The sequence below is a fragment of the Lithobates pipiens genome, unplaced genomic scaffold, assembly GCF_037356315.1.
Source record: "Lithobates pipiens isolate NorthernLeopardFrog02 unplaced genomic scaffold, aLitPip1_a1.2 Scaffold_8, whole genome shotgun sequence".
NCBI lineage: Eukaryota > Metazoa > Chordata > Amphibia > Anura > Ranidae > Lithobates > Lithobates pipiens.
In genome coordinates, this window is record NW_027507903.1 from 75,508,060 (window position 1) to 75,521,254 (window position 13,195).

At 37.3% G+C, this 13,195-nt stretch overlaps 1 protein-coding gene across 2 annotated transcripts in view; it reads right to left on the reverse strand.

The window, feature by feature from the left end:
• Positions 1-202: 202 nt before the first annotated feature.
• Positions 203-13,195, reverse strand: part of ONECUT1 (one cut homeobox 1) — an 85,883-nt gene continuing 72,890 nt past the window's right edge. For both annotated transcript variants that reach the window (XM_077472641.1, XM_077472640.1), the window contains one exon: positions 203-6,687. In XM_077472641.1, coding sequence (XP_077328767.1) covers positions 6,401-6,687 — 287 coding nt within the window. In that variant the 3' untranslated portion in view covers positions 203-6,400. The remainder of the gene's footprint in view (positions 6,688-13,195) is intronic.

Sequence of the window (13,195 nt, forward strand, 5' to 3'; positions counted from 1 at the left end):
ATTTTCAGATGTATTTTTGGGGATTTTTTATTAATTGTTACTTTACTTTCCCTTCAATTCTAATTACATCATAATTATTTGCACAATGTTTTTTTTTCATACATAGCAGTCCAGCTGCCCTTCGTAAGTTAATTGTTATCTTTGAGGCAACCAGAGTAACCTGGTCCAAAACACATAAGTTGCCACCTCCGTACACCACAGATTTAATTTAGAATGACCATTTATTTATAAAGTTGAGCAAATATCCAAATACAAGTTTGTCTTCAACGTTTAACGCCCTCTTCGTTCCATACCCGTGCTTATGGCAAATTATACATATTTATATACACACATAAACAAATCAATTCCAAAGAAACAAGTCACACAAATGCCAGTGCTTGATTAACATTGAACAACATCTGAAATATTCTTTGGATGTGCAGGTCAAACCCACAAAGTAAACCCCTAACAAATAAATTAGCAACATAAAAACCCATAAAATGTACATACATACATACAAATGTCATTATTTTTGGTTTGATATCAGTACCTTTGTGAATACAAAGTATAGGGATCTGGCAGTGTTTAAAACACACGTCAACGTCTGCTAAGATTTTTGTCTTTTTTATACACCCTGCACAATCAAGAGAAAAAAAATCATCTCTCCATCATCACATCTTAGTAGACTAACAAAAGAATTGTAACATGAAACTTTGGTTGTTTTGAAATTTACTATATACAGCCTTTTTTTTTCTTTGTTTAAACTACAGTTATAAATTAAGCAAAGATTAAATAACCAAAATTGAAACAAAGCATCAAATTTACAGTTCATTAAGAAAAAACAGAAATGTACAATTTTTTTTTTTCTTGTTATCCCATAAAAAAAAATCTAACTTCAAACACAAATTCCTTTATTTAATAAGAGTCAAAAGAGCAATACCATGCAGTTCCCCATAGCAACCGATTGCATTAGCTTTAGTGTGGCTAGGCCAATGTCAAAAGATGATTGCTGATTGGTGGATGCTAGTTTACTTTGCATGTTGCTCTTTGCTTTATTAAATAAAGATATAAGTGTTATTGTTTTAAAAGCAAAGAAAATAACATTAAAACTTCGTTGCATTCAATTTTGCAACCTGTCCTGACCCAACCCCTTTCTATTTTATCTTTGGGGAAAATAATTTATCTTGAGAGAGCAACAGAGAGACTAAAATAATAACATAAAGAAATGTAAAATAAATAAAAGAGTTATAAAGCTTTAGGATGAAGGTTAACATTTACTGAACTATTTAAGTTCTGTCTCATCACATAGACTTTCTATACAACATAACCCTAAAGATTTCTTATACTATGAGGTATTTGGAGGAATTGGTAAGAGGACTGCACGGCCTACATCCAGGCAAGAGGTACTCGAAGCGAGATGGCCAAGCACAGAGCGAAAGAGAGAGAGAAAGAGATAGAAAAAGGAGACTGTCAATAAGCTGGGACAGACCTAAACTTTGGTTTATCAGCTATAAGAGTGAAAAATAAAATCCTTTGGTATCAAACAAATGTTCATTGCATGGTTGCACTGCAAAAGCACCACGGTGAAGAATTATTTCTTTGTCAGTATTATTAGTTTTATTTTATCAGTGGCCTTTACAAGAGGCTGAGGTATTCAAAGACGTATAAGGTGAGATAAAAGAGGTCAACAGCGGTTTAACACTTTGGTATAAGCAAGGCACTCGTCCTATGAGTTTACAAAGTTTGCAACATCTTTGCCTAAAGCGGTACTCCTAACATTGGTAATGATTTGGTATGTAGCATTCATTGTTTTTTTTGGAAGGCTTCAGATGGCCTTGAATAGGCAATGATCATGGTCTGGCTTAAACAATATTAGCCATTAAGAAGAAAAAAAAAGAAAAACAAGAACAAAACTATAGCTAGCTGCACACTATTAGACTGACAGTTGGGGCAAGCGGCCAGACCTTTGGCAATAAATACAGTTAAAAGAAAAAGTGCCAATGCCCCAGCTGAGTTGGGAGCAGAACAAGCATAAATACAGCTACATCGTAGATGCAGTCATTGTGAGATCATAAGTTCTATTTCAGGTGTTCACTATTAAAGCACTGACAATTGGATCAGCAATCAAGATTATATTCTGTCCATGGAATTATTTTTAACAGATTAGCCCTAAATATACCTAATTAATTGTAATTTTTATATGTGTGTGAACCTTAATTGTTAATAAACTGTGATTAGGGTTGACCTACTAAAGTGCTTTTTCATTTACTTCAGGAAATCTGAACTTAAATGTTTACTTAAATCATCCAATCACATGCATTTTTTTAAACTCCCTTGCATTTGACTGGATGTTTAAAGTGGACATAGTTTTTTTTAAAGTGAAGAATGTATTCCTTTAGTAAGAAACCCTTTTGAATCACTGATCATGGATGCTGACAGTTGTATTTGCAACTTGACAGATTATGTATATATACGGGATGACTGTGAAAAAGTGACAGTTAATTTGTATTCTGGTGGCACTAAATATATACATTTATATATATATGTAAAGTTTTTGGTGTTTCGTTTGTGCCCAACACAAGGATAATTTAATTTTTTTTTCCTTTTTTGGGTGGGAGGGAGCAACATCGCCATTGAGAATTGATGAGCTGGACCTTGATCATATAAGGCCATCTGGTCCCTCTGCTATTGAGTCCATCAGTCTCAAGGGTGCTTTGCAGCACCTCTGACCCTGAAGGGGTTAATTATAATATTTGTGAAAAAGAAAAAAGAGTTATATTTCTGAAAGGTCAGAGGTCATGGGTCAGGAGTCAGGGGAAGGTCGCTGAGTGCCTTTGACAGACGAAGGCCGTGCAAGGAAAAAAAATCTTTGGTATTCTTTGGTATCATCAATGTGATTAAAATCACGAAATGGAAATTGAGTGAGGTAGCATCTTTGGTTCACGCTATAAATAGTCGATCTTTACACTTTTATTTTTTGTTTTTTTTTTATTACACCTGGAAGCAGCTATTTCTTTGCTTCTTTGTCATTTTAGGAAATTGTTACCAAATGTATTGTAAAGCTAACCACACCACAATAAACCAAAAGGTCAGCACAATGAAATCCAACTGACCTTTGTGATAGGAAATTGAATGCACCACAAACTCTGATTAGGCAACACAGCCAAAGTACTTTCTCTTTGTTTGCTAAATGCATAGTTCTTTTTTGTTTGTTTTTTCTGTATATTTCTTTACTTCAATCCGTAGTAAATAAAAAATAAAAATAAAAAAATAAGCAAAGCCCACTGTTTTACTGCCTTTCCAGCTCTGGGGAGTGGACATGTCCTAAGACTCTTTGGTATAGAAAGGGTTGCAGTTTAAAACAGTAGGTGCAACATAATGAAATAAAAAGAAATAAAAAGCCCCCTCCTAAACCTTATAAGGATTCATTCGCATCCTTAAAACCGATGTATAAAATTTTTGCAGACGTTTTTCTAAAGTCTTAAACGTATAAATTAAAAACAAGCAGACCGTGCACCCATTCATGTATCAAATCATGACCATTTAAAGGCCCTGAGGTCTAAACACTACACTATTAGTACAATGAACATTTAGCTTGTTCTGTGTTCTCACTGTTAGTAGACTGGCAATTTATGCAGTGATACCATGTAAGTGGGCACATGTTCTAACAATATGGTTTTATATAATAATGGTTTTATTTTAATGTGTAACTTGCAGGGAGCGAATTGTGACAAATATCTGGTACTATGGATTAGTTATCCAGTTGTGCATTGGTTAAAGTGTTATCACATGTCTTGAGTATGCGAACCAGTAAAACATCACTGTTATTTAAATAGGACTCTTTGGTAATTGCAATGAGCTGACCGGTTGCATCTCAAAACACTCCAAATAGAAACAAAGCCATTGTAAGAAAACTGCATAAAGTATTAAACTGTGGGATTTCTAAGTCTAAAATATAGTATGTTCTTATATATGTGCAATTCTAGCTTTCTTTTTTTTGTGATAGAATACAATACAAAATGTCTACTTGTAAAATTAAAGCAATAATCGAAATGTACTTAAGAGTAACCTTTGAATGGGTGTGCACCGACTGGTACCATGTCATGTCGAGCAATTTTTCCAGATAAGCAATATTTTCTTGTATTGGATGTTAAAAGAAATAACATAAAGGGCATATGGAAATATGGGAGATGTCAGAATATAAAAACAGAGAACAGTTGAAGTATTTTGATTTTTAAACAAGCCTACTAAACAGATGCAGCTAATGTCATTTTATCTTAAAGAGAATCAGCCACACAGCAAAGTCCTTATCTGGGAGAATTCTGATTTCAGCTGACATGTCATAGTTTCCTGAATTCTAGTTCCAGGGTAATGACGTAATTTAAATAGGTTTGTCTTTCCTGCATTAGTACTAATACCTGGGCAGAACAGAGAATTTCATCTGAGGTTTCTCACACAGGTATGTTCCTTATGACTGATTCACTTTATTCTTTCCTCAGTGAAAATTCATCAGTTCATGTATAGCCTACACATGTATTCCCATTTTAGGTAGTAATTCCCTAAATAAAGAAACTGTATAAGCTTGCTTTTGTTTGCTTCAAACAACCTGTTAAATTAAATGGGAAAAAAAAAGATTTATTTTTTGTCCATCCCAGGACACAGAACATCTTCAAATTCATAACAATAGGGTCCAAGGTAATAGTTCTGGCTCTGGAGACATTTGTCTCTAAAAGTGGAGTAGACTGCTCCTTCAGTAGTAGGTTGTCGAGGTACCTCATCACAGGAATACCCTGAGCCTTTAATAGCTCTGGAGCTAGGACCTTGGATCCTGTTGTTATGAATGTCCCATGATGTACTCAAGGAGAAGGATTTTACAGGTAACCAAAAATTCAACTTTTTTTCCCCCTTGAAGCAAACGCGTAACTAATGAAAACAAGTGCATGTATCACAAACATTTAAAAGCAGACACCTTGGGAACCCCCAAGTCTGACAAGCACAATATGCTTGGGTATACCACCATCTCTGAGGTTGAACCTTTGCCAAACTCTCCCTATCCACATCCCTCGATGAAGTGCTCTGAGTCTTTCTAGCCAATACAAATGTGGGAGCTTTGGAAGATGAGAAAAAGTACATGCATGTACCTCTTATGTGTCTGCTTGTAAGTGTTGGCAACATTATAATATTTTTTTTAGTGGCAGGCATCCTTTAACGTGGCTGATATTTTAAATCTAATAAGGTGTACATGGTAGGAATAAAACTTATTTTGTTATGGAGACCAATTACTTATATATGGCTGGGAAAATATTGTATACATATCCATATTACTAGGAATGGGAAGAATACAAATGGCTGGTTCTTGAAAAGCAACAAGATGAATTTCACTGAGGAAAAAAAATATGAAACACACACATATATATATATATATATATATATATATATATATATATATATATATATATATATATATATATATATATATATATTGTAGCTGATTAACTTGTTTGTGGTATGTGTGAACAGAGGTCACAAAAGCATAAAGTACTTGTGCTCAGTTCAAGCAGATTGCATCCTTCAAATATCTACGACAGTGAAAGAAATCCCTAACATCATGTTTCCTTACAAATAACAGTCCTGGTTATAATGAATGTTTGTGAATTTTCTTTTTTTTTTCTAGTAAGAAATTAGAATAGTTTATACCTACATTTCTTCATACAACAGTATGTAAAAATATCACTGAAATATTAAAATTACTGCAATAAAACACCTGAACTACTATACTAAATGTGTTCTTTGGTATGTTGCACTTGTGGGAGAGGTCATGTTTCTATTTGTCTGGACAACTCTTAACAAACAAAGAGAATGCACAGGTCTAGGTGCCATTTACCCATTTGAACGCCAACAGCAAAACCTTGAAACCGCTAGGTTCAAATGACACAGCTACACTCAGTTCCAATAAACTCAAGACGACTTGTTGGTCACACTGTATCCCAACCTGCAGACAAGTTATGACCGAGTTCTTTACCACTGGACTGTAATTACAGATACACCGTACACCTTCATGTTTAAATGTGCGGTGGCAATGACTACCCATATCAGAAAATGTCCATTCAATGACAAGAGATCACGATGCTCCAAACCACCAGACATCAAAATACTGTGAAGATGATGATGATGGCTGAAGGTGTAAGGCCAGTGGAACTTGTCTTATTATTTTGTTTTTTTGCAAGTCGCTCTCCTGAAAAATGCGCTAAGAAGAAAAGTTCACAGGAGAAATGAGTCTTTGGTTTCTTTGGACTTATAAATAATTTTGGTTTGAAATAGTTTTTAAAGTATAAACCTGCTAATTGGATGTCCTTTTCCATTTTATTAAAGCTTTTCCACCGAGGTTGTAGTTTTTTTTTGGTTTTTTTTTGTGTTTCCTTCATGCTTTGGTACAAGTGCTTGATGAAGATGATGTATTTCCCGAGCTGCCTTCATCTTGCCACTTATCTAGACTCCTCCTGCGAGCATTCATGAAGAAGTTGCTGACTGTGCTGAGTTCCAAGCCAAGCTGCTGGGAAATAGTGATCTGTAATTCTTTGGATGGGCGCTTATTTTCTTTGAATATTGCATGAAGAGTCCTCCGTTGGACATCTGTGAAGACCAACCTTGGCTTTTTTGGTGTATTCCCTCTGTCTTTGCCATGGTCCTGTTCTTTTCGTTTACATGCTAAAAGAAAGGGACAAGTTGTTACGAACAGTATATACTTTAACCAAAAAGCATTAAAAAAAGCAAAAATCCGTGATAAAAAGTTAAAGTATTCTGTTTGGTATTGTAATGCTGAGATTAGCTTTGCTAACTACAAAAATGCAAATACAGTAACATTGTTTCTTTTAATAAATTCCTGTTGATACGTTATTGAATACATCCATGATGTCACCATTTTCACCAGTTTATTTTACAGACCACTACAACAGTAGCCCCACCTAAAGACTGCCTTCTTTAACTCGTTTCACCCAATAGGGCTCAGTCTAAGACCTTGTGATAAGGCAGCGATGGCGAACCTTGGCACCCCAGATGTTTTGGAACTACATTACCCATGATGCTCATGCATTCTGCAGTGTAGTTGTGCATTATGGGAAATGTAGTTCCAAAACATCTGGGGTACCAAGGTTCGCCATCACTGTAATAAGGCCTGCTGTTTTATTTAATGTTTCAATTTTTTTTATTTTTTTTACAAATATGGTACTGAATTGAAGCGTGAGTACTCCCAAAAGTGGTATAATGAACTTGGCTGTTTTAATCACGTTATCTTGTATCTCCTGGTGGGGCAAAGGCACAGACTAACTTTTCAGGCCCAACCACCTTCTCTGGCCAATACTATAGGCACTCACTTGATCTTCTGGAAAAATGCAGCAGGAAGAGTAGGAGTACATAGGAAGGAAGGCTAGAGCTGGGAACTTCATTGGGGTTAGCTTGCCTCTTTGGGCTCAAAAAGATACAAAAAGCCAGTGGGTGATTCAACCCATCAGCTGTCACCAATTCTTTTAATATATATATATATATATATATATATATATATATATATATATATATATATATACACCATATTTCCCAAAAGTGAGTACACCCCTCACATTTTTGTAAAAGTTTTATTATATCTTTTCATGTGACAACACTGAAGAAATGATACTTTGCTGCAATGTAAAGTAGTGAGTGTACAGCTTGTATAACAGTGTAAACACTAATGAGTCACATTAAACCGGGGAGGGAAAATGGCTAATTGGGCCCAATTTGGACATTTTCACTTAGGGATGTACTCACTTTTGTTGCCAGCGGTTTAGACATTAATGGCTGTGTGCTGAGTTATTTTGGAGACAGCAAATTTACACTGTTATGCAAGCTGCACACTCACTACTTTACATTGTAGAAAAGTGTGATTTCTTCAGTGTTGTAGCATAGTGATTCTTCAGTTACATGAAAAGATATAAAAAATACTTACAAAAATGTGCAGGTGTACCCACTTTTGTGAGATACTGTGTATGTGTATATATATATATATATATATATATATATATAAAGAGCTTTCTTAATCTAAGGAGAATATTTTGATTTCATTTGGTTACACTGCTCAGGGGAATTTGATGCATTTGATTGATTATTTCTCATGTTTCTAGAATCAGCAACAATTTTATCTGCATTAAAATGTTTCAGCAGTAATATTTTGAATACGTGAATAGTATATATATTTATATATATATATATATATATATATATATACCGTATATACTCGAGTATAAGCCGAGATTTTCAGCCTCTTTTTTGAGGCTGAAAGTGCCCCCCTCGGCTTATACTCGAGTCATCGCTGTCTGCCCGCTCGATCAGCGTGTCGAGCAGACAGACAGCGGCCATTCTATTCAAAAGCCGCGCCTCCGGCTCCCCCTTCGCCTGTGATAGGCGGAACACTGAATTTCCCAGCAGCCTGTGTTCCACCTATCACGGACATCGTATCATCCTCGTACTACGGACGAGGATGATACGAAGGCAGTGATAGGCGGAACACAGGCTGCTGGGAAATTCAGTGTTCCGCCTATCACAGGCGAAGGAGGAGGCGCGGCTTTTGAATTTTACAATGGCCGCCGAAGAGGGCACGGGACGGAGGCAAGGCAAGGCAAGGCAAGGCACGGCACGGCACGGGACGGGACGGGACGGAGGCAAGGCAAGGCACGACACGACGGCAAGGCACGGCACGGCACGGGACGGAACGGAGGCAAGGAGGCAAGGCACGGGACGGAGGCTCGGGACAAAGGTAGGCTGGACACACACACACACACACACACACACACACACACACACACACACACACATACACATATACACACACACACACACACACAGGGATGGGTGGATGGATGGAGACACACACAGGGATGGGTGGATGGATGGAGACACACACACACAGGGATGGATGGATGGATGGATGGAGACACACACACACAGGGATGGATGGATGGATGGACACACACACACACAGGGATGGACGGACACACAGGGATGGACGGACACACAGGGATGGACGGACACACAGGGATGGACGGACACACACACAGGGATGGACAGGCATGTCTCACCCGCGGCTTATACACGAGTCAATAAGTTTGCCAGTTTTTTTGGGGGTAAATTGGGGGCCTCGGCTTATATTCGGGTCGGCCTATACTCGAGTATATACGGTATATATATACATAATACGGTATGTGTGTATATATATAACTTATATATATAACTTATATATATATATATATATATATATATATATATATATATATATATATATATATATATATACTTAGTATTAGGCTTGTTTACATGGAACATTTTGAATCGGGGAAGGTAAAATTGTATAACATAGCAAACTATACATGGAGCAAAGTCAACTCTGATAGCTATGCATAGTGTACCATTACACTTTTATCTTCTGTTTAAGTAAGATTAATCAGCTAATAAGCACATAGTGACCTATCTCTTCTTTGATAAGAAGGCGCCTCTTAGATTATGTCGCTGGTAGCAGTTGGGCCCAAGAGCTACCTATTATCCAAGCGATGTCTGTGACTATAGTACCCTGTATGATAAGATATAGTCAGGTGATAAATCAGGCTTCTTAAAGTCTGTAAGTCTGCAAGCTTATCTTTAATAATAATCAATTCCACCAATCAATAGACAACGCCAATAATCTGTATATAATAACAGGTGTACAATTTATTCCTAATTTCACTTAGTATCTGCATAGTCATTAGCAGACCCACTAAGAGTGAGGGTTTTTTTTATCTCTAGAGCACAAAGTTCAAATGTTTACAAAATTCCTTTTAATGCTACAGCCCTGAGTTATTTCTAGCTCAGTTAATTGCCGACACTTAGGCTAATGAGTTCTCATATGAGACGCTTTGAGTGCAATAGCTGTTTATATTTCCAATGAAACAATTTGCATATAAACCACTGTGACATTATCAGAGAATGATAGTTATCCTTTGGACAGCTCTATATGCATTGCTTTGCCCTGAGCTGATTTCCTGTTTCTCTTATATGCAATCTGCTGCATGTGCCAAGCCCTGAACCTTACTGATTGCTTCCTCTCCTGCCTGGCTAGCAGCTTGGTACATATACAGTGTATGGCGCCGTCTGCTTACTTTCCTATTGATTTTTTTCTTCCAACTTACTTTCAGCTTGCACATTACACAACTCTAAAACCAACCTGCTCACCTAAAAACCATAATGAGACAATAGAATAAATGTCAACAGATATCTAGGCTAGTAACATCAGTAGATATACAGTCCAAAGCTGACTCGGCCCTTAGTGTCTACAAGCTGATGATGGGATGAAGGGCAGAAAACATGAATTATACATCCCGTATAAGTGAAATCTCTGCAATTGTTTTCAATTTCATGAACAGAAAGTTAACCCTGGATATGCAACCATACAAACCCACACTTCAATTTTCACACTAATGTTGGCCATAGACATTACAAAATGGCTGGTCATTAGAAAGTGCACCAACCATCAAAAGACTAACACATATAAACACTTTATAGAACATTTACAATCATAAAAATAATGCAATCAAAAGTAAAATAACTATGTTCAAATTGCATACATCCACAACAGCCAATCAGGTTTTTTGGTTAATAATATCATAAAAGCAAAAGTGTGTTTGAGTGGGTGCTATGCATTATTGTCCTTTGCACATTGCTTTTTGTCCTGTTAAAAAATATTATTACAGTCTATGCTTATAGTGTGACTAAACCCACAATACTAAAATCTGTCTGTATATGCAGTAAAGCACGCTTGTTATACTCACTGTGGAACCTAAGGGGTTAATCCTACACATTGTGTAAAAAGGTGTTTGATCTTGTCTTCTCTAATCCTTCCCTGTTTCAACTGCCCCCAAACCATCTACTGATAAGACAGAGACGTTGGAGTCACTCTGCACATGCTCATTATGGTGTTTATTGCTAGAGTTTTTTTTTCTTTTTTTTTTCTTGGAAGGGTGCATGTGATCAACACAGGGCCAATCAGCACTGTCCAGACAGAGGGTCAGGGGTCCTGCAGCCTCATAGGACAGAATAGATTGGAAACTCCTCCTACCAGACACTGATGGAAGCTTCAAGACTGCTATAACTGCTGATGAGAAAGGGTATTTAGAAGTTTATATTTACTAAAATAATTGCATTTCCATGTTCTGTGTACTGTGGGAGACCAGTTATAGTGAATGCAAGCTCCTGGCTTTAGTAAAACTTAAAAAAATAAAACTGGCTTTGAACATCAAATGGTTAAATGTGAATAAACCGATGGTCTCATGATGTCTACTGGTGAATCTCAGCTCTAAAGAAGAACACCCATGCTGTATGATAATTTCTGTGTAGACTATAGGCTCAATAAAGAAAGTATAATGTTGAAGCCGGAATCACCACCATCGGAGCTTTGTTTCTTGGTCCGGATTTAAAAAGCTTCCAACAACTGATTTCGGACTTTAATCTCTCACATCGGGACTTTTACATCTACTTAAGGCTTCGACACATCATCTCTCAAGGCTCGACAACTCCTGACACAACCTCCAAGGAGCTCCTCCATTTCTATAACCGCCCTCTTACTGTGTTAAAGGGCATATCCTTTATCTACAAACTCCTCTCCAAACCCTCCTCTTCCTCAAAATCTTCGAGCATCCTCTACTGGGAATCCTTACTACATTGCTCTTTCACCATGGAAGATTGGCATAGAGTTCTTCGCACCCCTCTAGTCATCTCCAAAAACATCACACATTGGGAAGCGGTCATGAAACTGTTTCATAGGTGGTACTACACTCCGCAAAAGTTAGCGACCATCTTCCCCACTCATTCTCCACAGTGCTGGAGAAATTGCAACTCCACCGGGGACTTATTTCATATCTGGTGGAGCTGCCCGGTTATTGGACCCTTTTGGCTACAAGTTTCCGCTCTGGTTCAGACCTTAACCAGCTCCCCCCAACAGCTGACTTCGCGAATGGCTCTCTTTGGTCTGGACTCCCAATATTGGCCTTCCTCCTGTCTACCAGTGGTACACCACGTCCTAATCTCAGCACGCCTGCTTATAGCTCGTGCGTGGAAAAACCCCCTCCCTCCAACCCTAACTGAGCTTATTAACACACTTAATGTTCATTGTCACATGGAATTTCTTTTCTCCAGAGTTCACATGACAGAATCTAGATTCTACAAACAATGGTCTTCCTGGTTATCACACCCAAAATGTATTAAGCTTGTCTAACTAGTAATCCATCATCCCCAGACCAAGCAGAGCCGGCAGCGAAAGTCACTGGTTCAGTGTACTATTTTTTTATATACAGTATTTGTAAGTTAGCTCTGATGATCCTGCAGCTCAGGTTTTTTGATTCAAGCATCTTCATCAATCTCTTCCTATATCTTACCTGTTTCTCTTCCCTTCCCTTCCTCCTGATCCTTTTTACTACCGTATTGGGACTAAATCGCACTCCCACTTAACCTTACCTTACCCTGTTTTATCTGGCGTGGCGCCCCCACTCGACACAGCCCATTGGGGTGTTGAGAGGGGACGAGATGCCCCCGGACCTAGCGATAAGGAATGTATAGTATACAGCAACTGGACCCCAGACTCGTAGCCCTTCTTTTTCTGTATCTTGCCTATGTTGGTAACACATGTTTCTCAACTTATCTAGGCACTCTCTGTTTATCTTATTTTTCTTTGACCTGTCAACTTTTTGTATCGCATTTGTATGGATTGTTATCAATATTTGTTATTGTATTATTCTACAATAAAAAATTTTGAAAAAAAAAAAAAAAAAAAAAAAAAGAAAGTATAATGTTATGTGTTATTTTTAATTTAACGATTGATAATTGTCAGCTCTTATGGCTGTCATTGCTAAAAATTCATTGCAATTAAGTAAATTAGGTTATCTATAAGAGAGAGGGTAAAAGCAAAAGTTTCACAGGCAGCATGTAGGCTGGTGGCAGGAGAGTTTCCAGAAAGCCTCCCAAAAATTGTAAGATTTGGCTTCAAAATTAAACCATCAGAGCCACAAAAATGACCATATGTATATAACATGAGAACCGAGACATTCCATTCCATGCAGGTCCTGAGACTACACTTTGCTGCAACATTTTCCTGATATAATAAATACGAAACAAAATCTGACATTATGCAGTCAGCAAATCAGTTTGAGAAGAACTGTTG